At 45.6% G+C, this 27,951-nt stretch overlaps 1 protein-coding gene across 1 annotated transcript in view; it reads left to right on the top strand.

Annotated features, from left to right (window-relative positions):
* Positions 1-345: 345 nt before the first annotated feature.
* LOC137523108 (phospholipase A2 inhibitor and Ly6/PLAUR domain-containing protein-like) overlaps positions 346-27,951 on the top strand; it is a 51,557-nt gene continuing 23,951 nt past the window's right edge. Inside the window, exons 1-4 of the mRNA XM_068243326.1 lie at positions 346-436; positions 9,888-10,031; positions 18,991-19,180; positions 24,358-24,498. Of these exons, the coding sequence (XP_068099427.1) occupies positions 19,039-19,180; positions 24,358-24,498 (283 nt within the window). The 5' untranslated portion in view covers positions 346-436; positions 9,888-10,031; positions 18,991-19,038. The remainder of the gene's footprint in view (positions 437-9,887; positions 10,032-18,990; positions 19,181-24,357; positions 24,499-27,951) is intronic.

Genomic DNA, 27,951 nt, shown 5'->3' with positions numbered 1-27,951 from the left:
GATCAGCTCTAGGGAACTTAACAGAGCCAGGTATAAGCACAGCCCTGTGCCCCTGCTGTGTGAATGCTTCACTTTCCCCTGTGTAGTTTGCATTATGAACAGGCGAGCAGCAACCGTTTCCCAGGATTCGTTCACCTATGAACGCGTGCTGCCTTCCCTATTTAGGATTAGTGTTACAGTCGCAGTTAGCAATTCGCTATCTCATAAGTTTTATTCTCACTTTAGGGTCGTTTCAAAGAATCTAGACATTTTTTAAAATCATTAACTTTTCTTTTTTTCTCCATAGATGACGGCACAGACAGGTATTATTTCGTCCGAAAGGCCTTGCGTTCCGAGGAATGCAACACGACTGGAAGTCTTTCAACTCCGAGAATGAATATTTCCTACAGTACTTCTTGTTGCAATCATGATATGTGCTTGCCGCTTCAACCATTATGTAAGGGCATTTATCAAGCATTAAGGCTCGTTTCCACTTGTGCAGCGTGCGTCTCGTAGACGCACGCCGACACTGAGCGGGTGGGCGGGATCGCAGGCGAATCCCATGAGCCGTGCCATGCACGGCTATGGGAATCGTAGCCTCCGCCGCGAATTCTGTGGGGGGTTCCGGCCGAATCGCTACTGCAAGCGATTCGGCCGGAGGCGCCGTTATCCCCTATGGCAGAGTTTCCCCGCGCGATTTGCCTGCGGGGAAACTCTGCGGATTCGCGGCCGTTTCCGCGATAGTGGAAACGGGCCCTGAAGGATGAATGTCACCAAAAGATAGTAGTTTATACACTGCACTGTTGTTTGGTCCACCATGGGCCTGCAGGTCATCATCATTACTGCTGGCTGGGGATGATCAATGAGATGCAGATATTTCTGAGTTTATGCACATTTTTATCCAAATATATGCAGCGTGGAAATGGACTAATCAATTTAAACCTGTGTGGGATTTGATTGGTCTATTTTCAAGCTGCATATATTTGCTTAAAAAATTGCATACATTTACATAAACTTGGAAGTATTTGCATATCATGATCATCCCTACTGCTGGCAGACATAAAAAAAAGACACCAACTCCCATTATCTTTAAGGCTGGTTTCACAGTGGGACGTTACAGGCGCACGATAGAGCAGCCTGTAATACACCCCCACCGCACAGCACTACAAAGTCAATGAGGCTGTTCACACTGCCCACGTTGCGTTACACAGTAATGCTGCACGTTCGGGCAAAGTGCAGCATACTGTGCGTTCTGAGCGGTTAAGGCGTGTTAGACTGTTTGCACATGCTCAGTGGGGGGCGAGAGGAGGCGGGGAAATGCCGCTGCAGTAGCCGCGCACATGGCTACTTAATATGCACTGCACTGGCGGCTGCTGATTGGCCGGCGGGACCACGTGATGCGGAGTGTCTCGCTCCGCATCACGTGGTCCCACCGGCCAATCAGCGCCACTCTGGTAGACCTTATGCGGATAGAGGCGCCTACGCGGCTCACTCTAACGTCCTCTCCCGCACCACCATGCGTTGCGATAGGGGCACGTTATGCGACCTTAACGTCCCCTCTAACGCAACGTCCTGGTGTGAAACAGCCCTAAAGTACAACCGAGGTGACATGTGACATGATGAGATAGACATGGGTATGTACAGTGCCAAGCACACAAATAACTAGGATGTGTTCCTTTTTTTCTTTATCTGCCTGAAAGAGTTAAACATCAGGTATGTAAGTGGCAGGACCCTCACTGATAAGAAATTACAACTTTCAAACACATTCCTAGCAGAAAATGGCTTCTGAGAGCAAGAAAGAGATAAAAGGGGTCAATAGTTCATAGATTTTAGCTCTGGCATACTTCAATAAATGTGTCATTGAGCAAACGCAATGAAACAGTAAAAACGTAAAAAGTAGATTTGAATATAAAAATAAAACTGTGGCGTATCTTACAAAGTCATTTTTAGGAGAAGGGAGATAGATACAATTGTTTATTTCATTAGTTTATTTTCACCTCTCGGGTGTCCTTTAAACACACCCATTAACTAATAAGCTGTACGGTTGTTTCATATATATTATTTCCCACAATGCAATGAGGTTCACAGTCAGGAAACTGTCAGGGCCAGTGCCATGACATCACACTGTGGGAGGGGTTTCACCACAATATCAGCCACACAGACCGCAGTGATGATCTATTCGAGATACCATAAAGATTTCTCCTGGGAGAGGAGGTATCAGCTACTGATTGAGATTAAGTTCAATCCTGGGTTACAGGTCCTCTTTAAGTGTTTCAGTTCAGCCTTTCATTAAACTCTGACTTGACTCTAACATCTATTTTTCCGAAGTGGCACTAGGGTCCTTTGTTATTCAAGACACTCTTTCAACCCACTGCCACCAATCCTCTGAATAGTACAAGTAGTAACACCCTCTGACCTTTCAGTACATAGTGTAAATTCAATATTTTGACTGATTTAACCTCTTGAGGACCGCAGTGTTAAACCCTCCTAAAGACCAGGGGAATTTTCACTAAATTGGCCACTGCAGCTTTAAAGGGAACCTGAACTGAGAAGGATATGGAATTTTCCTTTTAAAATAATACCAGTTGCCTGACCCTCCTGCTGATCCTGTGTCTCTAATACTTTCAACCACAGCCCCTGAACAAGCATGCAGATCAGGTGCTCTGACTGAAGTCAGACTGGATTAGCTGCATGCTTGTTTCAGGTGTGTGATTCAGGCACTACTGCATCCAAAGAGATCAGCAGGACAGCCAGGCAACTGGTATCGTTTAAAAGGAAACATCTGTATCCCTCTCAGTTTAGGTGCACTTTAAGGCCTCGCTGCAGGCCGCACAAGAATCCCCCCTTCCCTTTTCTCCCCACCAACAGAGCTCTCCTTTGGTGGGGCCTGATCGCCCCCCCCCCCCCCCCCCCCCCCGTGTTTATTTTTATTTTTTTTATAAATATTTATGTTGTGTTTTATTTTTAATACATGTACTATTTTAATTTTTTTTCTTTCCCCTGACAACCCTCCTTCCCCTTAGCCAGCCAATGACATGATCGTCTGTCATAGGCTTCAGCCTATGAGAGCCGATTGCTGTCCTGTGTGCCAGGCGGACAGCCGTGTCACTCGTGTCCCCAGTACAGCGCTGCTGTGGATCGCAGCACTGTACTTAGTGAAATGACGGCGTCGTCTAATAGTTTCCCGAGTTGCGATCTCCGCTCAGAGACATACAGAGGGCGGAGCTCCGCCCCTCAGGCAAGAGATGCACGTTCAGCCTACGCGCGATCTCCTGCAGTAGCCGGCCCCAGAACTTGACGCCAATTGGCGTTAGGCGGTCCTGGGGCTGCCTCCGTGGCCAGGCCCATTGGCGTGGGACAGTTGTAAGGTAGTTGTAAGGAAACGAGAGCTGACAATTAATAAAAGTGTTATACATACCTGGGGCTTCCTCCCCGTTGGCAGTGATTGCTCCCTCGCGGCCGTCCTCAGCCTTCTCCTGCTCCGGTACCAGGTGACCGGTCCCGCAATTTCAGCCAGTCACGGCTAGTCTGCGCAAGACAATTTTCTCAAACGCGGTAAATGACAGTTAATGTATTTACCGTATTTAAATGTATACTTTTTTATTTTGAAACTTTAAAAATGGCATGAGACAGATGTGCCCCCTATCCCCAATATTTTTTAATATATAGTGGCTTGCAAAAGTATTCGGCCTCCTTGTCACATTACTGCCACAAACATGAATCAATTTTATTGGAATTCCACGTGAAACACCAATACAAAGTGGTGTACACGTGAGAAGTGGAACGGAAATCATACATGATTCCAATCATTTTTTACAAATAAATAACTGCAAAGTGGGGTGTGCGTAATTATTCAGCCCCCTGAGTCAATACTTTGTAGAACCACCTTTTGCTGCAATTACAGCTGCCAGTCTTTTAGGGTATGTCTCTACCAGCTTTGCACATCTAGAGACTGAAATCCTTGCCCATTCTTCTTTGCAAAACAGCTCCAGCTCAGTCAGATTAGATGGACAGCGTTTGTGAACAGCAGTTTTCAGATCTTGCCACAGATTCTCGATTGGATTTAGATCTGGACTTTGACTGGGCCGTTCTAAAACATAGATAAGTTTTGTTTTAAACCATTCCATTGTTGCCCTGGCTTTATGTTTAGGGTCGTTGTCCTGCTGGAAGGTGAACCTCCGCCCCAGTCTCAAGTCTTTTGCAGACTCCAAGAGGTTTTCTTCCAAGATTGACCTGTATTTGCATCCATCTATATATATATATTTATATCCATCTTCCCATCAACTCTGACCAGCTTCCCTGTCCCTGCTGAAGAGAAGCACCACCAGAGCATGATGCTGCCACCACCATATTTGACAGTGGGGATGGTGTGTTCTGAGTGATGTGCAGTGTTATTTTACCATCACACATAGCGTTATGCATTTTTACCAAAAAGTTCCATTTTGGGCTCATCTGACCAGAGCACCTTCTTCCACATGTTTGCTGTGTCCCCCACATGGCTTGTGGCAAACTGCAAACGGGATTTCCTATGTTTTTCTGTTCACAATCCACCCTCAGATATATAAAGACCAGCCAATGAGTCGTTATATATAAACAATATAATTTATTATAGAATCTCCAGGCATGCAACGCGTTTCACGGGTCAAATGCCTGCTTCATCAGGCAATCAGTGTTGGAGATACACAAGGCTGTATCAATTATCTGGCCCAGCGGCTATTGGTGAAAGAGGCACCCTGGTGTGTATAAAAACAAATGAAAGGGAGGTAGCTTACCTCAAATAACAAAATATTTGTAAGAACAAAAGATTTTTATTATTAAGCACAGGCAACACGTTTCACGGGTCTAAACCGGCTTCCTCAGGCCAATAACAGTGCCAAATGAAAAAAACCTGATTAGCCTAGGGAGCCATAGAGTGGGATAGCATAGAGTGGGAACAAGAGGAAAATTTTTTTTCAAAAAGACCTTGTAGTTTTTGAGAAAATCGATTGGCAGAAATGGCGGAAATGTCTGCAAAAATCCACATCGGAATGCAGAAATCAGCAGTGGAAAGCAGAATCGGTAGCAGTAATAGGCCATGGCATAAAGCAGATTTTCCGTGGAAGTGGAAATTGTCATTTCCGACCATCCCTAATTCTTACGTTAGGGGGTAAAGTGATGGTAGCCCCTCGATAAGAAATAGGGGTTTCGGTGGCCAAGAAACTGATTGTGTTGAGATGGAGAGAAGTTGCTGTTTCATTTTGGAGGACTGGATTGCTGGGATGTCCTATACCCTTGAAGAATGTGCTGGGTCTATGGAAGAGGGTTCGTCATTTAAAACAAATAAATATCCTCTTGGGACAATATACTAAGCATGACAACGTGATTCGGGGACAGTTATAGGGGAGAATGAGGATAAGAACTAACGGAATGTGGTGGAGTATAATGAACGAACAGAGTGAGTATGTATCTTCAGAAGTGTTTGTTTTAAAGGAGTTATCAGCGAAAAATTAAAAAATGAGGTTTACTCAACTGGGGCTTTCTCCAGCCCCTTGCAGCCGACTGTCCCTTGCCGACCGCTCCGGTCTACGTGCACGGGGCAGAGGCTGACCCCGGGGTCGTCCTCATTGCGCCTGCGTGAACCGCCGCTGTCAATCAAGCCCATGTTGTACGGGGCTTACTGTGCCGACGGAGAGCGGATCGGTCGGCATGGGATAGTCAGCTGCAAGGGGCAGAAGAAAGCCTCAGGTGAGTAAACCTAATTTTTAATTTTTTTGCTGATAACTCCTTTAGAGAGGAACTCCAGTGAAAATAATGTAGTAAAAAAAAAGTGCTTCATTTTTACCATAATTATGTATAAATGATTTAGTCAGTGTTTGCTCATTGTAAAATCTTTCCTCTCCCCGATTTACATTCTGACATTTATTACATTGTGAAATTTTTACTGTGGGCAGGTTATGTAGCTGCTCCTAGCTGTTTTGGCTGTTAGAGACAACTGTAAACAGCTATTTCCTGTCTGTGAGCCTTGTTACATTGTAACATACTGTCAAAAGTACCGCGGTCCCAGAGCTTCTTGTGGGAGGGGTTTCAGCACAAAATCAGTCATACAGCGCCCCCTGATGGTCTGTTTGTGAAAAGCAATATATTTCTCATGTAAAAGGGGGTATCAGCTACTGATTGGGATAAAGTTCAATTCTAGGATGGAGTTTCTCTTTAAAGGGGAACTGAAGAGAGAGGTATATGGAGGCTGTCATGTTTATTTCCTTTTAGACAATACCAGTTGCCTGGCAGCCCTGCTGATCCTCTGCCTCTAATACTATTAGCCATAGCCCCTGAGCAAGCATGCAGCAGATCAGGTGTTTCAGTGGTTCAGACTTATAAGTCTGATCTGACAAGACTAGCTGCATGCTTGTTTCTGGTTTTAATCAGATACTACTGCAGAGAAATAGACCAGCAGGGCTGCCAGGCAACTGGTGTTGATTAAAAGAAAATAAACATGACAGCCTCCATATACCTCTCTCTTCAGTTCCCCTTTAAGGCAATTATGAATGTAAGGTATAAAGAGGTGGAGTATGGATGGTTCTAACTCAAATTTTCGTATCATATATATTGTACTTGAAGGGGTCATGGAACAACTGAAAGGCCTGTCTAACTGCTAGGCTTAGGAATATTATGTAGGCCGAATTTTTTACAACTTTATTAATTCATTAGAGTAGACTATTGCTACATTTTTTTTCTCTTAATTTGCATTATTATACTTTCTTCCTTTAAAGTTGATGAAAAAATAAAGGTTTCATTTATAGTGGTGACCCACCAATGATGCACAATAACATCTCGACCCAGGAGGGCTGCGGTGAAGCCTGTATTAAATGGTTGGGCATATGATACAAGAGCTGAGTTGAGGGGGGAAAAAAGGAAATAATCAATAAATGTTATCCTAACTCCAGAACAGCGCTCCAACCATAAATCCTCTATATGTAGACTGCAACCACCACCAGGAACACCCTAAAGGATCCACACTCACCAGACTTGATGGACCAGTAATTATAGTGGCCTTGAAACGCCTTTGGGGTACTTGCCAGGCTCCCCACACCTTATGGCTATTGCCAACCGACCAAAACCTCTTGCTTTCTTCTTGGGTCACGCATTTACCTCAATATAAACAAATACTCTCATTGCGCAGATATCTCTTAAAAACAGACGGTTTATTAAAAAGGTTCCACTCACATGTGCCAAGCAGTTGGTAAGCCTGTGGAGTATTGGAACGGGCTCCACCCCGTGCGGCCTCCCGGGCTGACCGCCGTTCAGATGTTGTACTGGGTTTCTGCTCGTCCCTCCACGCCACCGCATCCACCGCTTCCACGTGTCTCACTTCCGCATGTGGCTCCTCCCGATCGATTTCGTCATCAAATGACTCATTCAGGGGATGAATGAGTCATTTGATGACGAAATCGATCGGGAGGAGCTACATGCGGAAGTGAGACACGTGGAAGCGGTGGATGCGGTGGCGTGGAGGGACGAGCAGAAACCCAGTACAACATCTGAACGGCGGTCAGCCCGGGAGGCCGCACGGGGTGGAGCCCGTTCCAATACTCCACAGGCTTACCAACTGCTTGGCACATGTGAGTGGAACCTTTTTAATAAACCGTCTGTTTTTAAGAGATATCTGCACAATGAGAGTATTTGTTTATATTGAGGTAAATGCGTGACCCAAGAAGAAAGCAAGAGGTTTTGGTCGGTTGGCAATAGCCATAAGGTGTGGGGAGCCTGGCAAGTACCCCAAAGGCGTTTCAAGGCCACTATAATTACTGGCCCATCAAGTCTGGTGAGTGTGGATCCTTTAGGGTGTTCCTGGTGGTGGTTGCAGTCTACATATAGAGGATTTATGGTTGGAGCGCTGTTCTGGAGTTAGGATAACAGCTGAAAGAGAAGGATTGACTCAAGCCTTTTGTGACAGAAGCGCACCCATAAGACTGTGGACTGTGGGAATTTTTCCCTCACAGATTTGATAGAAACAAAGTGTATCTGGATAGGACAGTATATGTGGTATAGATCAAATTGATTGTATTGAATTTTTATCATATTGATTAATTGGATACATCCTAAGTATATTGATCATATTGATTGTAGTACACATATAACATCAGAGCGCTGTATAATTGGGGTTGAATCAATAAATGTTATAAAGTGCAACAAAAGACATATACTGTAGGTGTTGACATCAGTGCTTGGCCGAAATTACGCATGCGCGTAATTACACATCGTCATTTACCATTATTTTACGCATAAGCGTTACGCGTAACTTACGGTCTGACGCGTAAGTATGTACGCATAAGCCGTAAAGCGGTATCCTAATTACGCCGTCTACCGTAATTGTGTAGGTATGCGTAATTTTACGCGTAATTACTAACGTACAACTCCCCTTTTCTAAGAGTAGCCAATCAGTCAACATGTTTGGTTGGGAGCTACATCCTAAGCAACCAATAGTAGCTTCTCCTGCCCTTCAGTATATAAGCTGACCGTGCCCGGGACGCATACGCACGCGTACGTTTTGACGCATGCGGAGGATGCGTACGCAATAGCTGTCACAGTGACGGCTATTGCGTACACATCAGCCGTGCATGCGTCAAAACGTACGCGTTGATGGGTATTACGACGCTAAGCGTAACATCGTAGCGTAAGCACCTGCATTACGGTATCCTGACGCGTAACTGCGTAAGGTAAGGCGTAATTACAGTTATGACCCGTAGATAATTTCCTACACCGTAACCGTAATTGCGTAATAGCGTACAATTACGCGTAATGATCCGTAAGCGTAGATTTTCCAATTACGACCAGCACTACAGAACAGTACCTCACATTCAGTGTTTTGGGTAGATGGACTCTAAAATGTACTTGCCACCAGGGGCGTAACTAGAAGGAAGCAGCCCCTAAAATAGCAGGAGGGGCTAAGGAGGGGGCGGGGCACCTACCAACCTTCCTTTCCTCCGATACAGGGGACTATACTTCAGATCTGGTGTTCTTTATGGCTACACTTGTTACGGGTATGAAGATCCTGATGGCCACACTTGTTATATGACCCTTGTGAGATGGGCCCCAAGCAGGGCCGGGCCGCCCATGAGGCGGGGTGAAACGTTTGCCTCAGGCGGCACTTCTGGGGGGCGGCACCCGCCTGTCCGTGGGTGGGGAGGGCCGCCCGAGCTGGAGGGGATAGCAGGCAGGAAGGGGGTATTGGGCCTAGCGGCGGGGAGGGGGGTTGGACCCCCCCCTCCATCGCCTGGGTCCCCCGTCCTCTGCTCCCCTCCAGCTTGTTAGGTCGCTGGCTGGCTGCAGCTATAAGAGGCAACGGGCAGGGATCACTCACCGAACTTGTTCCAGCATGCGCTCCACTGACGTCACTTCCTGCTGCGTAGCAGGAAGTGACGTCAGTGGAGCGCAGGCTGGAACGAGGAAGGTGAGTGATCCCCGCCCATTGCCTCTTATAGCTGCAGCCAGCCAGCGACCTAACAAGCTGGAGGGGAGCGGAGGACGGGGGACCCAGGCGAGGGAGGGGGGGGGGGTCCGACCCCCCTCCCCGCCGCTAGGCCCAATACCCCCTTCCTGCCTGCTATCCCCTCCAGCTCGGGCGGCCCTCGCACACCCACGGCTGGGGGGGGGGGGGGGGGGGCGGCGGCTTCTTTAAAATTTGCCTCAGGCGGCAAATGGTCTAGGGCCGGGCCTGGCCCCAAGGCCTTGAAGGGCACCAAGGTGAGGAAAGAAGTGTGTACATTGTGGGGGGGGGGGCATCAATGTTTTGCTGGTGTTGGTGGGGGGGGGGCATGAATTGTACTTACACCACTGCTTGCCATGTGATACTCTTGCTAATAGCTGCACCTCCTCCACATAGTGTTCATGAGCTAACAGTCTGTTTTCTTGTATGGTGTTACTCTAAGTGCCACCGAAGAAGAGCACAACCAGGAATGGCATTTTGTGCCCAGCTTGCTTCTCCAGAAACGAGAATTGTACGGCCACCCGTTCCATAGAGTGCACCGGGGAGGAGACGTACTGCCTGACTTTTGAAATTGGCTATCTATTGGGTGAGTAGATGCAAATAGTGATGCTTGTAATGGCCGTTTTCGACTTCGAGTGGTTTTGATTACGACGTCATTCGATTCAGATTTAACCGCAATCAAAATGATGAATGGTATCGCATTTACAATTTGACTTTGATTACAAAAGGGAATTATGCGGAGTATTCAAAATAACGAGTCAAAATTATAGCGGATGCGAGGTGAAAAACGAACTAAAACACATAACTTATCTAAAGGGTGGATGGTTTGCGCAGTAAATCTAGCTGCAAACAGCTTCAGCAGTATATAATTATTTATTCCTGTGATACAATGACAGCAGCCATGTTGGTCCTGTAATCATTACACAGGTAATCAGCTGTGCATCTCCACCCCTCAGCCTGTGAAAACTCTACTCCCTTCCCCTCTCCTCCCCTTGCCTCTGAAGGTGCTAACCCACTTAGCATGCCTAAAGACGTTGGGCGTAATAACTAGGGTACTAACTGGGCTAGCACCGTTCACTAAATTCACGTCGTGCGCAAAGTCCCGTGCACAAAACTTTGCATGCGCAAACATCGCATTGCGGTGCGACTAAAAACGGCGCACCCGATGTGCCTATAAGGTCGCCTTGGGTGTGACTTAACGTCGCATGGTGCGACTTTAAGCTTGCACCGAATGCGACCTTATAGGCGCATTAGGTGCGCCGTTTTTAGTCGCACCGTGAAGCGCCATTTTACGCCCACCGTGCTGTGTGCGGGACTTTGCACGTGATGTTAATTTATCACACCTAAACTAACTTTAGGTTTGATATAGGGCTTTTCACAGGCGTGCTTCACTGCTAACACTTAGCACGGTTTACTGAATCAAGCCCAATATGTCACTACAGTGCCTCTTTACTGCATTCTGCTATATGTCAGTACAGGACCTCTTTACTGCATTCTGCTATATGTCACTACAGGGCCTCTTTACTGCATTCTGCTATATGTCACTACAGTGCCTCTTTACTGCATTCTACTATATGCCAGTACAGGGCCTCTTTACTGCATTCTACTATATGTCACTACAGGGCCTCTTTACTGCATTTTGCTATATGTCACTACAGTGCATCTTTACTGCATTCTACTATATGTCAGTACAGGGCCTCTTTACTGCATTCTGCTATATGTCACTACAGGGCCTCTATACCGCATTCTGCTATATGTCACTACAAGGCCTCTTTACTGCATTCTGCTATATGTCACTACAGGGCCTCTTTACTGCATTCTGCTATATGTCACTACAGGGCCTCTATACCACATTCTGCTATAGGGCCTCTTTACTGCATTCTGCTATATGTCACTACAGGGCCTCTTTACTGCATTCTGCTATATGTCACTACAGGGCCTCTTTACTGCATTCTGCTATATGTCACTACAGGGCCTCTATACCACATTCTGCTATAGGGCCTCTTTACTGCATTCTGCTATATGTCACTACAAGGCCTCTTTACTGCATTCTGCTATATGTCACTACAGGGCCTCTTTACTGCATTCTGCTATATGTTACTACAGGGCCTTTTTACTGCATTCTGCTATATGTTACTACAGGGCCTCTATACTGCATTCTGCTATATGTCACTACAGGGCCTCTTTACTGCATTCTGCTATATGTCACTACAGGGCCTCTTTGCTGCATTCTGCTATATGTCACTACATGGCCTCTTTACTGCATTCTGCTATATGTCCCTACATGGCCTCTGTACTGCATTCTGCTATATGTCACTACAGGGCCTCTTTACTGCATTCTGCTATATGTCACTACAGGGCCTCTTTACTGCATTCTGCTATATGTCACTACAGGGCCTATTTACTGCATTCTGCTATATGTCACTACAGGGCCTCTTTACTGCATTCTGCTATATGTCACTACAGGGCCTCTTTATTGCATTCTGCTATATGTCACTACAGGGCCTCTTTACTGCATTCTACTATATGTCACTACAGGGCCTCTTTACTGCATTCTGCTATATGTCACTACAGGGCCCCTTTACTGCATTCTGCTATATGTCACTACAGGGCCTTTTTTACTGCATCCTGCTATATGTCACTACAGGGCCTCTTTACTGCATTCTGCTATATGTCACTACATGGCCTCTTTACTGCATTCTGCTATATGTCACTACAGGTCCTCTTTACTGCATTCTGCTATATGTCACTACAGGGCCTCTTTACTGCATTCTGCTATATGTCACTACAGGGCCTCTTTACTGCATTCTGCTATAGGTCACTACAGAGCCTCTTTACTGCATTCTGCTATATGTCACTACAGGGCCTCTTTACTGCATTCTGCTATATGTCACTACAGGGCCTCTTTACTGTATTCTGCTATATGTCACCACAGGGCCTCTTTACTGCATTCTGCTATATGTTACTACAGGGCCTCTTTACTGCATTCTGCTATATGTCACTACAGGGCCTCTTTACTGCATTCTGCTATATGTCACTACAGGGCCTATTTACTGCATTCTGCTATATGTCACTACAGGGCCTCTTTACTGCATTCTGCTATATGTCACTACAGGGCCTCTTTACTGCATTCTGCTATATGTCACTACAGGGCCTCTTTACTGCATTATACTATATGTCACTACAGGGCCTCTTTACTGCATTCTCCAATATGTCACTACAGGGCCTCTTTACTGCATTCTACTATATGTCACTACATGGCCTCTTTACTGCATTCTGCTATATGTCACTACAGGGCCTCTTTACTGCATTCTACTATATGTCACTACAGGGCCTCTTTACTGCATTCTGCTATATGTCACTACAGGGCCCCTTTACTGCATTCTGCTATATGTCACTACAGGGCCTTTTTTACTGCATCCTGCTATATGTCACTACAGGGCCTCTTTACTGCATTCTGCTATATGTCACTACATGGCCTCTTTACTGCATTCTGCTATATGTCACTACAGGTCCTCTTTACTGCATTCTGCTATATGTCACTACAGGGCCTCTTTACTGCATTCTGCTATATGTCACTACAGGGCCTCTTTACTGCATTCTGCTATAGGTCACTACAGAGCCTCTTTACTGCATTCTGCTATATGTCACTACAGGGCCTCTTTACTGCATTCTGCTATATGTCACTACAGGGCCTCTTTACTGTATTCTGCTATATGTCACCACAGGGCCTCTTTACTGCATTCTGCTATATGTTACTACAGGGCCTCTTTACTGCATTCTGCTATATGTCACTACAGGGCCTCTTTACTGCATTCTGCTATATGTCACTACAGGGCCTATTTACTGCATTCTGCTATATGTCACTACAGGGCCTCTTTACTGCATTCTGCTATATGTCACTACAGGGCCTCTTTACTGCATTCTGCTATATGTCACTACAGGGCCTCTTTACTGCATTATACTATATGTCACTACAGGGCCTCTTTACTGCATTCTCCAATATGTCACTACAGGGCCTCTTTACTGCATTCTACTATATGTCACTACATGGCCTCTTTACTGCATTCTGCTATATGTCACTACAGGGCCTCTTTACTGCATTCTACTATATGTCACTACAGGGCCTCTTTACTGCATTCTGCTATATGTCACTACGGGACCTCTGTACTGCATTCTGCTAGATGTCACTACAGGGCCTCTTTACTGCATTCTGCTATATGTCACTACAGGGCCTCTTTACTGCATTCTGCTATATGTCACTACAGGGCCTCTTTACTGCCAGGGCCGGATTAAGGGGCCCCAGGGCAAACTTAATCTGTGGGGCCCTCTTTCCCCCCCACAGTTTCCTCCTGACCACTAATAATAATAATTTGCCTCACCAGCATTGCACTTTTATTTAACTTTCCTGTATGCCAAGAAGACACCCAACACTAGGGAAAGAGGGAAACAAGGGCGCATGAGGGAGGGCTGCTGCACACCAAGAGGGCTTCTGAGCATTTTTCATATTGACAGTGATTTGAAAAGCGCCTGGCTGATGTTACCCTATGACGGTGTTCTCACAGCAGGCAGCAGCATTGTGATTTTTTCAAAATTACAAACACACAGCATATAGCATGTTTCTGAGCGATTCATTCAAAAATCGCTCTGAAAAAAAAAATCACTTCACAAAATCGCACTCACAAATTGCAAGTGATTGCTATTGTGATTTGGGAGTGGAGAGAAATTGAGTATAGCCTGAGATGGAGCAGAGAGCTTATCTGTATTGCAGTCCCACATCACACAGAGGCTATTTGCCTGTAATATGACTCCTGTCCCTGCCAGTCTCTCACACAAGTCAGAAAGCAGCCCTCCTGGAGTCTAGGGACTGTCAAAAACTTTTCAACTTGTTTAACACCTTATCCACAAATGCAGTCATTATAACAATGGGGAGAGACCAGACAGATATTTTCCCACAGACCCTCCAGGCAAGCTCTTCATCATGCTGTGTATATTTACCAGCTTGCCTGCCCTGGAATTGCACTTTTATCTGCTAGTCTAGTGTTTCACATTGCCTTACAACATCAAACCTGAATACACCAGGCACTGGACCAGCCCTAAATCACTGAATAAAAGGCAGCCTGGGGGGAGATTGCCCCCCTTCCCGCAGCACTAGAGAAAACAAGGGTAAATGTGGGAGAGATGAGAAGTGGAGAGCTTGAGATAGGGCTGGTGCACACCAGAGCGGTTCTGGAGCGTTTTTTAAAACGTTTGCAGGGGGGAAACCGCTTGGCTAATGAAAGTGAATGGGATGGTGCACACCAGAGCGGCTCGTTTTTTCCGCAAATGCAAACTCAGGGGCTGCAGCATTTTTGAGATTTCTGAGGCATTTCTGCCTCAATATAAAGTATAGGAAAGTGGAAAACCGCTCTGAAAAATGCTAGATCAGAGCGGTTTTCCAGGCGTTTTTGTTACAGAAGCTGTTCAGTAAGAGCTTTACTGGAACAATATATGAAATCTGCTACACAAAAACGCTCCAAAAAACGCCAGGCATGTTTAGAAAACCTCTCTAAACATGCCTAGAATCGCTCTGAAATCTGGTTCAAAAACCTCTAGCATTTTGCAGATCTGCTAGAGGTGTTTGGTGTGCATTGTCTGGGCCATAGAGCAGAGAGCATATCTGTATTGCAATCCCACATCACACAGAGGCTAGTTGCCTGTAATGTGTCTCCTGTCCCTGCCAGTCTCTCACTCAAGTCAGAAAGCAGCCCTCCTGGAGTCTAGGGACTGTCAAAAACTTTTCAACCTGTGAAATACCTTATGTAGCTGTCCACATCAGTCTTTACAATAGTGAGAGAGCTGAGTTTTTCCCACAGACCCTGCAGGAGGAGGCAAGCGTCTGTACAGTTACCAGCTTGCCAGCTGCTTCAGTGATTTCAGGGATTTTTTTTTTAAAGGGTACAGGAGGTATTCCAGACATCCAGCTAGCCATTCACCTTTTCTTGCACACAGTCACAGCATGTCTCTATCCCTCAGCCCCCTCTCCCAGGAGATCAGGGGACATCTGCAGGCTGAAAGATAAGATGCAATGCACAGTGAGTTAGGGCCTGTACACACTGCTGCGCTTGCGTTGCGTTTTTAAAAACGCATGCGTTTTTAAAAACGCAAGGTCTTTTGAAAAAGAATGAAAATCGTGATGACTTGTACACACTGGTGCGATGCGTTTTTAGAAAAACGCAAACGCAGTGCCTGCTGCGCTTTTTTAAGCGCAGCGCATGAAAAACGCATTAAAAACGCATGCGCTTGCGTTTTTGCCTGCGTTTTTCAGAAGTCAGTATCCCAGAAGACTCTGCAATCTCCTGATTCCTGTTGAAATGTAAACTAGAAAAAAAACAAAGGATTCTTTAGCCAATTAGCAATTACAAGAAAAACGCAAACGCACAAAAAACATGCGTTTTTAAAACTACATGCACTTTAAAAACGCATGCGCTTGCGATTTTGCTTGCGTTTTTCAGTGTGTACAGGCCCTTAGACTCACAATGATGTGTAGTGTTCCTGGCTGCTTCCAGCCTTGTCAGCACACACAGACACAGCATGTCACCCTCCCTCAACCAGAGCCGGGACAAGGTCCGTCAGCACCCAAGGCTGAGACACCAAAGTGTGCCCCTCCATCCCTCCCGCCCCAGCTGTCACACACTGATTGCTATTAGACTAATAGGTGCCCCAGGGCCCCCAACCTCCCCAACACCTTAATCTCTAGTTATCTGGCTTGCAGTCACTGTCATGTATCCCCTTTTCTTATTTCTTTCTGCTTCAAACACAATTGGGAATGATAGCTGAGTGATTTGTGTGCCCCCTCCTAAACTGCGCCCTGAGGCTGGAGCCTCTCCAGCCTCTGCCTCGGCCCTGCCCTCAACTCTCCCAGTGCAGTGAGTAACACAGACTCACTGAGATGTGTTCATGCTCTGGGCTGCTTCTGCTTCACAGTCTGCCCCCCCCTGCTTGTACACACAGACACTATCACTATACCTCACAGATCAGCAGCCCCTGAATGCCTGGGGGTGGGCAGCGGAACTTCCTGAAGTGTGCTGGTAGGCGGGGCAGCCTGCATACACTTGGCTTGAACTTTCAAGCCTCTTTAGTAAAAACAAATAAACAGCAGTGGGGACAATAACTCTGTCAGCAGGGGCCTTTGAAGTGGTGGAGGCCCTAGGTCAAATGCCTAGTTTGCCTGAATGGTAGTGCGGGCTCTGCCCAGCCCTCCACCCCCTCTGTCCTTGGTCAGCCAGCACAGCAGCCCGTGCCTGCGGCCAGAACCAGAAGTAGCATCAGGCACCCAGGAGACCTGCTGTCACTGACTAAGGCACTCTACATGACGGTAGAGCAGCCGAGAGAGGCGGTGCGTGCAGCAGCATCCTTCTCTCAAAGTCACAGCCAGCGCCTGACCCGGATGGTGGCCGACTACATGGGGTCCTTCAGCGGGCTTGACACCGGCGAGGAGCCTGTGGAACCCTTGGAGTACTGGGTCGACCCCTTGCGGATCTGTATTGAGCTGGCGCAGTACGCCCTGAAAGTCCTGTCTTGCCCCCCTTCCAGCATGCGGTCCAAAAGGTCCTTTAGTGCGGCCGGTGGCGTGGTCACCGAGAAGTGCTCTCGTCTGTCCCCAGAGTCCGTGGACAGACTCACATTCCTGAAGATTAACCAGGCCTGGATTGAAGGCACGTTCCAAGTCCCTGTTGTCGGCGAGAGGAGGACATGAGGTGCCTGGGAATTATTTTTGGAGAACATCAACCTTCAGTCCCCTGCTAATTTGGCCAGGCTTTTCTTTATGTGCTGTGGTACCACGGCCTAGGCTGCCTGCTGCCATGTATTTCCTGCTGCTGCTGCATTAAACCTCCTGCTATCTGTGTTTCCAGCACCACCAAGGTCCACTCCGTTATGCGCTTCTGCCACTAGCTATTTTACAGACCTTCAAAACAGCTAGTAGTGTTCTTGTGTAAAAAAAAATTGAGGTGTCTGGGATGCAAGCTGTGCTGTCCGAGTTGTGGGGAGAACCCAACTGTGGCTGTATGACCACTTCCTGAACCTCACGGTTGTTTATTTTTGTTTGTGCTGTGGTATCGCCGCTAGGTGCCATGGCCTGTCACAGTGCCTGCTGCCACACGTTACTCTCCTGTCTCCTCCTCCTCCTCCTGCTGCTGCTGCTTTAACCTCCTGCTGTCTGTGCTCCCAGCACCAGGGTCCACAGAGTTATACGCCACTAGCTATTACGCCACTACAATAGCTTTCTTTTCTTGTACAAAAAAAAAAAAAATCTGAGGTGTCTGGGTTGAAAACTGTGCTGTCCCAGTTGTGTATTGGACACAATGTGGGCTTCATGACTGCTGTCCAGAACCTCCTGCTGTATGGTATTTATTACAGCTGTGGTACCAAGGCTAGGTGCCATGGCCTGTTACATTGCCTGCTGCCACATGACACTCCTCCTCCTCCTCCTCCTCCTGCTGTTGATTTAACCTCCTGCTGTCTGTGCTCCCATCGCCAGGGTCCACAGAGTTATGCGCCACTAGCTATTACGCCACTACAATAGCTTTCTTTGGTGGTAAAAAAAATCTGAGATGTCTGGGTTGAAAACTGTGCTGTCCCAGTTGTGTATTGGACACAATGTGGGCTTCACGACTGCTGTCCGGAACCTCCTGCTGTATGGTGTTTATTACAGCCGTGGTACCAACGCTAGGTTCATGGCCTGTTACGTTGTATGCTGCCTGCCACACGTCACTCCTCCTCCTCCTCCTGCTGCTCCTGCATCTGCTGCTGCTTTAACCTCCTGCTGTCTGTGCTCCTACCACCACCAGGGTCCACAGAGTTATGCGCTGCTGCCATGCTCCACTAGCTATTACGCCACAAATTTAGCTATGCTGTTGGAGAAAAATTTTTAAACCAATTCTGTAAGGGAAAAAACATTAAGTTGGGTACAAGAGGAAGAATATGAACAAAAAAAAATGAAGGAGGAGGAGGAGGAGGAGGAGGAGGAGGAGGAGGAGAAGAAGGAGAAGAAGAAGGTTTTCCATCAATTTTTTTTTATTTAAATTACACCTCCACATATATTTAATTGTGGTTTCTCTTTAAAAAGCAACAACAATATGCTTTAAGGCCATTCGTGATCACGACTCGAATTCAGATTCAATTCGTTATCACGGCTCGAATTTTAATCGAATTCTATGGTCTTGATCACGGCCGAATCCAAATTTGACCCGGACCTGGATTCGAATGTACTCGAATCGAATTTGGGTGCATTCGAGCAACCCTGCTGAGTCCAAATTTGAGATTTTTGGTTCCAACCACCGTGTCTTTGTGCGACGCAGAAAAGGTGATGCTACATGCCTGGTTCCCCCCGTGAAGCATGGAGGAGGAGGTGTGATGGTGTGGGGGTGCTTTGCTGGTGACACTGTTGGGATTTATTCAAAATTGAAGGTGTACTGAGCCAGCATGGCTACCACAGCATCTTGCAGCGGCATGCTATTCTATCCGGTTTGCGTTTAGTTGGACTATTATTTATTTTTCAACAGGACAATGACTATTTGACCAGGAAGGAGAGTGATGGGGTGCTGCGCCAGATGACCTGGCCTCCACAGTCACCAGAACTGAACCCACTTGAGATGGTTTGGGGTGAGCTGGACCGCAGAGTGAAGGCAAAAGGGCCAACAAGTGCTAAGCATCTCTGGGAACTTCTTCAAGACTGTTGGAAGACCATTTCAGGTGACTACTTCTTGAAGCTCATCAAGAGAATGCCAAGAGTGTGCAAAGCGGTAATCAAAGCAAAAGGTGGCTACTTTGAAGAACCTAAAATATGACATATTTTCAGTTGTTTCACAATTTTTGGTTATGTACTATACTTCCACATGTGTTAATTCATAGTTTGGATGCCTTCAGTGTGAATCTACAATGTTCATAGTCATGAAAATAAAGAAAACTCTTTGAATGAGAAGGTGTGTCCAAACTTTTGGTCTGTACTGTATATATATATGGGCAGCACGGTGGCGTAGTGGTTAGCTCTCTCGCCTTGCAGCGCTGGGTCCCTGGTTCGAATCCCAGCCAGGGCACTATCTGCAAAGAGTTTGTATATTCTCTCCGTGTCTGTGTGGGTTTCCTCCGGGCACTTCGGTTTCCTCCCACATTCCAAAAACATACGGATAAGCTAATTGGCTCCCCCTAAAAATTGGCCCTAGTACTTACACTACATAATATAGACATATGGCAATGGTAGGGATTAGATTGTGAGCTCCTTGAGGGACAGCTAGTGATAAGATATATATATATATATATATATATATATATATATATATATATATATATATATGTATATATACTGTACAGCGCTGCGTAATATGTCGGCACTATATAAATACTAAATAATAATAAAAATAATAATATATATACTAGCTGATTGCCCGGCGTTGCCCGGGTATGTATCTGGCTGGTGTCGGCTCCACCTACTTTTTCTAACCCTAACACATAATTACTCAATAACCAAGTTTGTGAGCTTTGCCGTCTTTGGTATCAATAATTTGCATTGAAATGAAAAAAATCTGATTGGCTGTTTGTGGCTCCACCCCTTTTCTGAAACAGTGCAAGAATGGTAGCAATTAAATATTCCCCTTGAAAAGCAATAGGTGAAGTTTGATCCACTTTTGTAGGCTCCACCCACTTTTCTGAATATTAATCCCAGTCACCCAGTGACCAACTGTGCAAAGTTTAAAAACCCTGCCATTAACACTGTAGGAATGGCTGCAGTTTACATTTTCCCAGTGAAATTTGTATTTGTCTCCACCCACTGATGACCCGGCGTTGCCTGTGTATGCATTTGACTGGTGTTGCCTCTGCCCACTTTTTAACCCTAACGCACAAACACTCAATGACCGAGTTTGTGAGCTGTGGGGTCCTTGGCAACAATAATTTGTATATTCCCATAGAAATTAAACAAATCTGATTTGCTGTTTGTGGCTCCGCCCCTCTCCAGCATTTGAACCCCAGTCACCCAATGACCAACTGTAGCAGGTTTGAGGCATCTGCAGTGTAAAAATGGCAGCAATTTAAATATTCCACTTAAAAATCAACAGGTGAATTTTGATTGGCTATTATAGGCTCCACCCACTTCCCTGAATATTAATCTCAGTCACTCAGTGACCATCTGGGCAAAGTTTGGGAACCCTGCCATAAACAGTGTAAGAAGGGCTGCAGTTTACACTTTCCCAGTGACATTTGTTTTTGGCTCCGCCCACTTTTTGTAACCTGGACACAAAGTCACAACTCAATGACCAAGAGCTTTGGGGTCCTTGGCATAAATAATTTGTATTTTCCCATGAAATGAAACAAATCTGATTCACTGTTTGTGGCTCTGTCCCCTTTTCTGAATTTGAACCCCAGTGACCAAATGACCAACTGTACCAGGTTTGAGGCTTGTGCCATTAACAGTGCAAGAATGGCAGCAATTTTAATATTCTCCTTGAAAAGCTACATGTGATTTTTGATTGGCATTTTTAGGCTCCACCCACTTTTGTAAATATTAATCTCAGTCACCCAGGAACCAGCTATGCTAAGTTTGAGAACCCTGCCATTAAAAGTGAAAAAGGGCTGCAGTTTACAATTTCCCTGAAAAATCGTTTTTTAACTCCAAGCATTTTTTGTAACCTGGACACACAGTCACTACTCAATGACCAAGTTTGTAAGCGTTGGGGTTCCTGGCATCAAAATTGTGCTAATGGAAGCAGTTTATCCAGCAAAGAAATCTGGCTGTTTTTAGATCAGCCCCTTTACTGAATTTGAACCCCAGACACTTAACGACCGACTGTAGCAGGTTTGAGGCCTCTGCTATTAACAGTGTAAGAATGGCTGCAGTTTCAATATTCCCCTTGAAAATCAATAGGTGAATTTTGATTGGCTCTTTTAGGCTCCACCCACTTTCCCGAATATTAATCCTAGTCACCCAGTGACCAACTGTGTGAAGTTTGAAAACCCTGCCATTAACAGTGTAAGAAAAGCTGCAATTTACATTTTCCCATGTAAAAAGTTAGTTGTTTTTGGCTCCGCCCACTATTTCTAACCTTGACATACAGCCACTTAATGACCAAGTTTATGAGCTTTGGGGTCCTTGGCATCAATAAGTTGCATTTTACCATTGAAATTAAACAAATCTGATTGGCTGTTATTGGCCCGCTCCCTTCAGAATTTAAACCCCAGTCTCCCAGTGACTGACTGTGCCAGATTTTAGACCTCTGCCATTAAGAGTGTAAGAATGGCAGCAATGTAAATATTCCCCTTGAAAATCAAACGGTGAATTTTGATTGGCTGCTGTAGGCTCCACCCACTTTCCCGAATATTAGTCCCAGTTACCCAGTGGCCAACTGTGTCACATTTGAGAACCCTGCCAATAACAGAATGGCTGAAATCAATTTAACAAATCTGATTGGCTGTTTGTGGCTCTACCCCTTTAGTGAATTTGTACCCTAGTCACCCAATGACTGACTGTATCAGGTTTGAGGCCTCTGTCATTAACAGTGTAAGAATGGTAGCAATGTGAATATTCCCCTTGAAAATCAATAGGTAAATTTTGATTGGCTGTTGTAGGCTCCACCCACATTCCTGAATGTTCATCCCAGTCACCCAGTGGCCAATTGTGTAAAGTTTGGGAACCCTGCCATGTAAAAAATGTAGTTATTGGCACCGCCCACTTTTTCTACCTTTGACATGCAGTCACTCAATTATCAAGTTTATCAGCTTTGGGGTCCTTGGTATCAATACTTTGTATATTCCCATTGAAAAATAAACAAATCTGGCTGTTTGTGGCTCCGCCCTCTTCCTGAATTTGGACCCTAGTCACCCAGTGACCAACTGTACCAGGTTTGAGGCATCTGCTATTAACAGTATAAGAGAATGGTAGCAGCTTAAATATTTCCTTTGAAAATCAAAAGGTGATTTTTTATTGGCTGTTGTAGGCTCCACCCACCTTCCAAAATCTTAATCTCAGTCACCCAATGACCAACTGTGCAAAGTTTGAGAACTCTGCCATTAACGGTGTAAGAATGGCTGCAGTTTATATTTTCCCAGTAAAAGTTGTTTTGGCTCCGCCCACTTTTTGTAACCTTGACACACAGTCACTCAATGACCAAGTTTGTGATCTTGCAGGTTCCTGGCATCAAAAATGTGTGAATGGAAGCAGTTTATCCACCAAGGAAATCTGATTGGCTGTATGTGGCCCTGTCTCTTTAAAGTGAACCGAGCACCTTTTTTTATCATTCAGGACATTTCTATAGCACATGAAAAATGCATGCCGACAATCTGTTTCATTATTAAAATAAACTTTCATTTTACCTTGTATTTTACATTTAAAGTAGATTAATTACCCTGTTTCAGCAGGGCTGCCCGGCCGTCCCCGGCCGCAGAACTTTCAGGTCCCTAATTGTTTTATTGGGCTAATTACCAAGAGGTAAACAATGCTATTAGACTACAAAGGGGGTTAGTAATTAGGACCGTTTCTTCAAAGACCGAGTTTGTGTCAATGTGTCAAGATAGCATCTCTGACTTCTGTAAATAAGGAATGTGAGAAGGGGAGGGGGGAACATGGTAGCTTCTATGCCAGGAGAGATTCCATTGAAAGAGAATGTGCTCAGTTCCCTTTAATGAATTTGGACCCCAGTCACCCAAAGACCGACTGTAGCAAGTTTGAAGCCTCTGCCATTAAAAGTGTAAGAATAACAGTAGTTTCAATATTCCCCCTTGAAAATCAATAGGTGAATTTTGATTGGATGTTGTAGGCTCCACCTATTTTCTTGAACCTTAATTGCATTCACCCAGTGACCAAGTGTGGCAAGTTTGAGACCCCTGCGATTAACAGTATAAGAATGGCTGCAGTTTACATTTTCCCATTTAAAATGAACGGCTAAAATTTGATTGGCTGTTCTATGCTCCGCCCACTTTTCCTGGATTTGTAACCTCGGTCACCAAGAGACCAACTGTGCCAAGTGTGGTTACTCTGGCTTGGTTACTGTGAGAATGGCAGCCTTTTACATTTTTTCCATTGACTTGAGTGGGTAAAATCTTATTGGCTGTTTGTAACTCCGCCCACATATGCAGGGGGGCCCCGAGACCCCCAGAACATATCATCCCAGGTAGTAAGGGATCTGTATACCAAGTTTCGTTCAAATCGGTCAAGCCATTTTCGCGTGATCGCGGCACATACACACACACACACACACACACACACACACACACACACACACACACACACATACATACATCCGATTATATATATATATATATATATATATAGATATATATATATATATATATAATAATTGCAGTATTTGTATAGCGCCTTTCTCCTGTCTGACTCAAAGCGCTTGCGAGGCAGCCACTAGGGCGCGCTCTATAGGCAGTAGCAGTGTTAAGAAGACTTGCCCAAGAAACTCCTTACTCAATAGGTGCTGGTTTACTGAACAGGCAGAGCCGAGATTTGAACCCAGGTCTCCTGTGTCAGAGGCAGAGCCCTTAACCATTACACTATCAGATGTCCAGTAATCTCTGCCACTCATCTGCAAAGATCACAAGTGTTGTTGAATGCAGTAGCAAGGCAGACCCGACTGGTTTCGTTATGTAGAATGTTATCAAGGGTTACGAGCGTGGTGGGTGAAGACTACATACCAAATTCCCATGATGTCTTTGCCTGCAGAACTTATAACTCTCCATAACATTCTATAGCACTTTAGTCCATGAGCAACGGGTGTTCTTAACCTGTAAATAGAGGGAGCACTGTTTCTCGCACACCTGTAAAAAAATGAGCTGTGTAGACCAATCCTTGATGATTTTGACATGCTGATGAATCCTCATATGTTTTTTTTTTTATTACCTACTGTTTTTGTTTTTATTTTTAATCACAGATGAACCTCCTAGATCTTACTCAAGTGGTTGTGCCACTAAGAATGTGTGTGGTCAAGCTCGATCCATGTCCGTTTTACCCAATGTGTACTCTGAAAGCAATATACTCTGCGCTCCAGCGAACAGCACAGATCTTAAACCCGGTGAGATAAGTTAATGTTTTTAATGGCGAGACCTTATTGTACAGACAAGCTGATAGAAGAAGCTTTCCCAATGTGTATGGCTCCATACTGGAGATGCAACTGAGGACTCGATTGCACCAAAAACAAAAAGTCAGGGCCTGCTGAAGCATTTCAATTTAGAAGGATAGTTTACAGCACTGGTGTATCTACCATAAGGCTGCAGGTGCTCACAGCCCCGGGTGAAGCCATGGCTAGGGGTGCCGCTGTGGTGCTTAGTCACTGTATTCTTCCACCTGGGACTTTTTTCAAAGTTTGGGCAAAGTTTGGGCAACAAAGTTTGGGCAAAATAGCAGCAGGCAGTGCAGGGGACTGTACTACTTCCTGCACTAGATGTAGCACCCCTCCCCCTTCCTGTCCCGTGGGCAATGTGTCTCCTCGCTATCTACACAGAGCCTGCAGCGAGTGAATGTGCAGAGCAGCAGGGTGAGTAGAGAGAATGATTGCTGTGCTGCACCTGGGACATTAGCAGGGGGAGGTTTTTTTCTCTTCTGAGGTGCCCATATGGCAAACTCGACTGCCGATTTTGTGAAAGCAAGATTGGGGCTGGTTCACTACGAGATTGAGTTTGGGAAACTTGCGAGCTCATTGCTACCTGCAAGGAATAAGGGCTCTTTCACACCAGAGACCTTTTTCTGCGTTTTAACGCAAAGTGTATACTTTGCGTTAACCAAGGTAAAAGGAAGGTCCATAGACTTTCATTTTACCTTTCACACTCGACGCTGCGTTTCGATACGTTGCAGTACGACGCACCCGGGCGCATTTTATCGTCGGGAATCGGCGTTTCCCCTTCGGGTTAATTAACTACTGCCACCGCAACTCAGCGTCGCACCGCAGATTCCCGACGACACGCCGCAACTCCTGCAGGAGCCGTTCTCCTGTATGCATTTAATGTGTAACCGGCCTAATGGACTTTTTAGGCAAAACTCCCAGGCTGTAGCCCTTGGATACAACCAAAGTGACAGGCAGAGCTGAAGGTGAAGCACCAGGAATTAAGGGGGAACAAATGGTTGAGTCAGACGGGAGACACCAGAGAGCTGTGTACTGTGGAGAAAATGTTTTAACATTTTAAATATGTGCCAACATATACAAATAAGAAGTATGTTTTTTCCAGAGTAAAATGAGCCATCAGATTTCACCCATTCAAGTCAATGGAAAAAAATGGAAAAGGCTGCCCTTCTCACAGTAATCAAGCCAGAGTCCCCACACTTGGCACAGTTGGTCACTTGGTGAGCGAGGTTACAAATCCAGGAAAAGTGGGAGGAGCATAAAACAGCCAATCAAATTTCAGCCATTCATTTTAAATGAAAAAATGTAAACTGCAGCCATTCTTATAGGCCTGGTGCACACCAGAGGAGTTTTTCTGAGCGTTTTGAGTTTTTAAATCTGCTGCTAATGTTATCCTATGTGTCTGTGCACACTGGAGCAATGAGGTTTTGTAAAAAAACCCCATAGCATTATATTGGGAAGAGCTTTTAGAGGTTTCAAAAGCTCTTCCCAATGTAATGCTATGGGTATTTTTTACAAAACCTCATTGCTCCAGTGTGCATAGACACATAGGATAACATTAGCAGCAGATTTAAAAACTCAAAACGCTCAGAAAAACTCCTCTGGTGTGCACCAGGCCTAAGGCCCAGTGCACACCAAAACCGCTAGCAGATCCGCAATATGCTAGCGGTTTTGGGAGCTGATTTCAGAGCGATTCCAGGTATGTTTAGAGAGGTTTTCTAAACATACCTAGCGGTTTTTGGTGCGTTTTTGTGTAGCAGATTACACATATTGTTACAGTAAAAGCTGTTACAGAACAGCTACTGTAACAAAAATGCCTGGCAAACCGCTCTGAACTAGCGTTTTTCAGAGCGGTTTGCGGTTTTCCTATACTTTACATTGAGGACGAAACGCTTCCGAAAACCGCAAACGCGCAGCAGGAGGCGCGTTTGCGGCTTGGCAAAAAACGCAAACCGCCGGTGTGCACCATCCAATTGCAATACATTAGACAAGCGTTTTTAGAGGCGGATGCGGCCGGCGGATCGCTCCAAAAACCGCTCGGTGTGCACTGGGCCATACTGTTAATGGCAGGGTTCTCAAACTTGCCACACTTGGTCACTGGGTGAATGAGATTAAGATTTAAGAAAGTGGGTAGAGCCTACAATAGCCAATCAAAATTCACCTGTTGATTTTCAAGGGGAATATTTAAACTGCTGCCATTCTTACACTGTTAATGGCAGAGGCTTCAAACTTGCTACAGTCGGTCATTGGGTGACTGGGGTCCAAATTCACTAAAGCTGCGGAGCCACAAACAGCCAATCAGATTTCCTTGGTGCATAAACTGCTTCCATTCACACATTTTTTGATGCCGGGAACCTGAAAGCTCACAAACTTGGTCATTGAGTGACTGTGTGTTCAGTTAACAAAAAGTGGGTGGAGCCAAAACCAACCAGCCTACAACAGCCAATCAAAATTCACCTTTTGATTTTCAAAGGGAATATTTAAGCTGCTACCATTCTTATACTGTTAATAGCAGATGCCTCAAACCTGGTACAGTTGGTCACTGGGGGACTAGGGTTCAAATTCAGAAAGGGGCGGAGCCACAAACAGCCAATGAGATTTGTTTATTTTACAATAGGAGTAAACAAAGTATTGATACCAAGGACCCCAAAGCTGATAAACTTGATAACTGAGTGACTGTATGTCAAGGTTAGAAAAAGTGGGCAGCGCCAACAACTTAATTTTTTACATGGCAGGGTTCTCAAACTTGACACAATTGGCCACTGGGTTACTGGGATTAATATCCAGAAATGTAGGTGGAGCCTACAACAGCCACTCAAAATTCACCAATTGATTTTCAAGGGGAATATTTACATTGCTACCATTCTTACACTGTTAATGGCAGAGGCCTCAACCCTGATACAGCCAGTCATTGGGTGACTGGGGTTCAAATTCACTAAAGGGGTGGAGCCACAAACAGCCAATCAGATTTGTTAGATTGATTTCAGCCATTCTGTTATTGGCAGGGTTCTCAAACTTGACACAGTTGGCCACTGGGTGACTGGGACTAATATTCAGGAAAATGGGTGAAGCCTAAAGCAGCCAATCAAAATTCACCTTTTGTTTTTCAAGGGGAATATTTACATTATTGCCATTCATACAATCTTAATGGCAGAGGCCTTAAAGGGGTTCTGTTAGGGGTTTCTGAGGAGAAAAACAGACCCTTACCTTGGGCTTCTATCAGCCCCGTGCAGCGGTAATGTCCCACGCCGTCCTCCTCCCATCTGCTGCTCTCCGCCGCCGGCCCCGGTCTAAGCGACATGGGATCGAACTGCGGCTGCGCTACAGTGGCCGCGCACCCGCTCGCTTCCGCCTGTGTCATCGGAAGCTTACTGCGCAAGCGCAGTACAAGGCTCCGTTGTACTGCGC

Source organism: Hyperolius riggenbachi, chromosome 6, assembly GCF_040937935.1.
Source record: "Hyperolius riggenbachi isolate aHypRig1 chromosome 6, aHypRig1.pri, whole genome shotgun sequence".
Lineage (NCBI taxonomy): Eukaryota > Metazoa > Chordata > Amphibia > Anura > Hyperoliidae > Hyperolius > Hyperolius riggenbachi.
The sequence above is the reverse complement of the archived record's forward strand: the minus strand, read 5'-3'. Positions and strand labels throughout refer to the sequence as shown.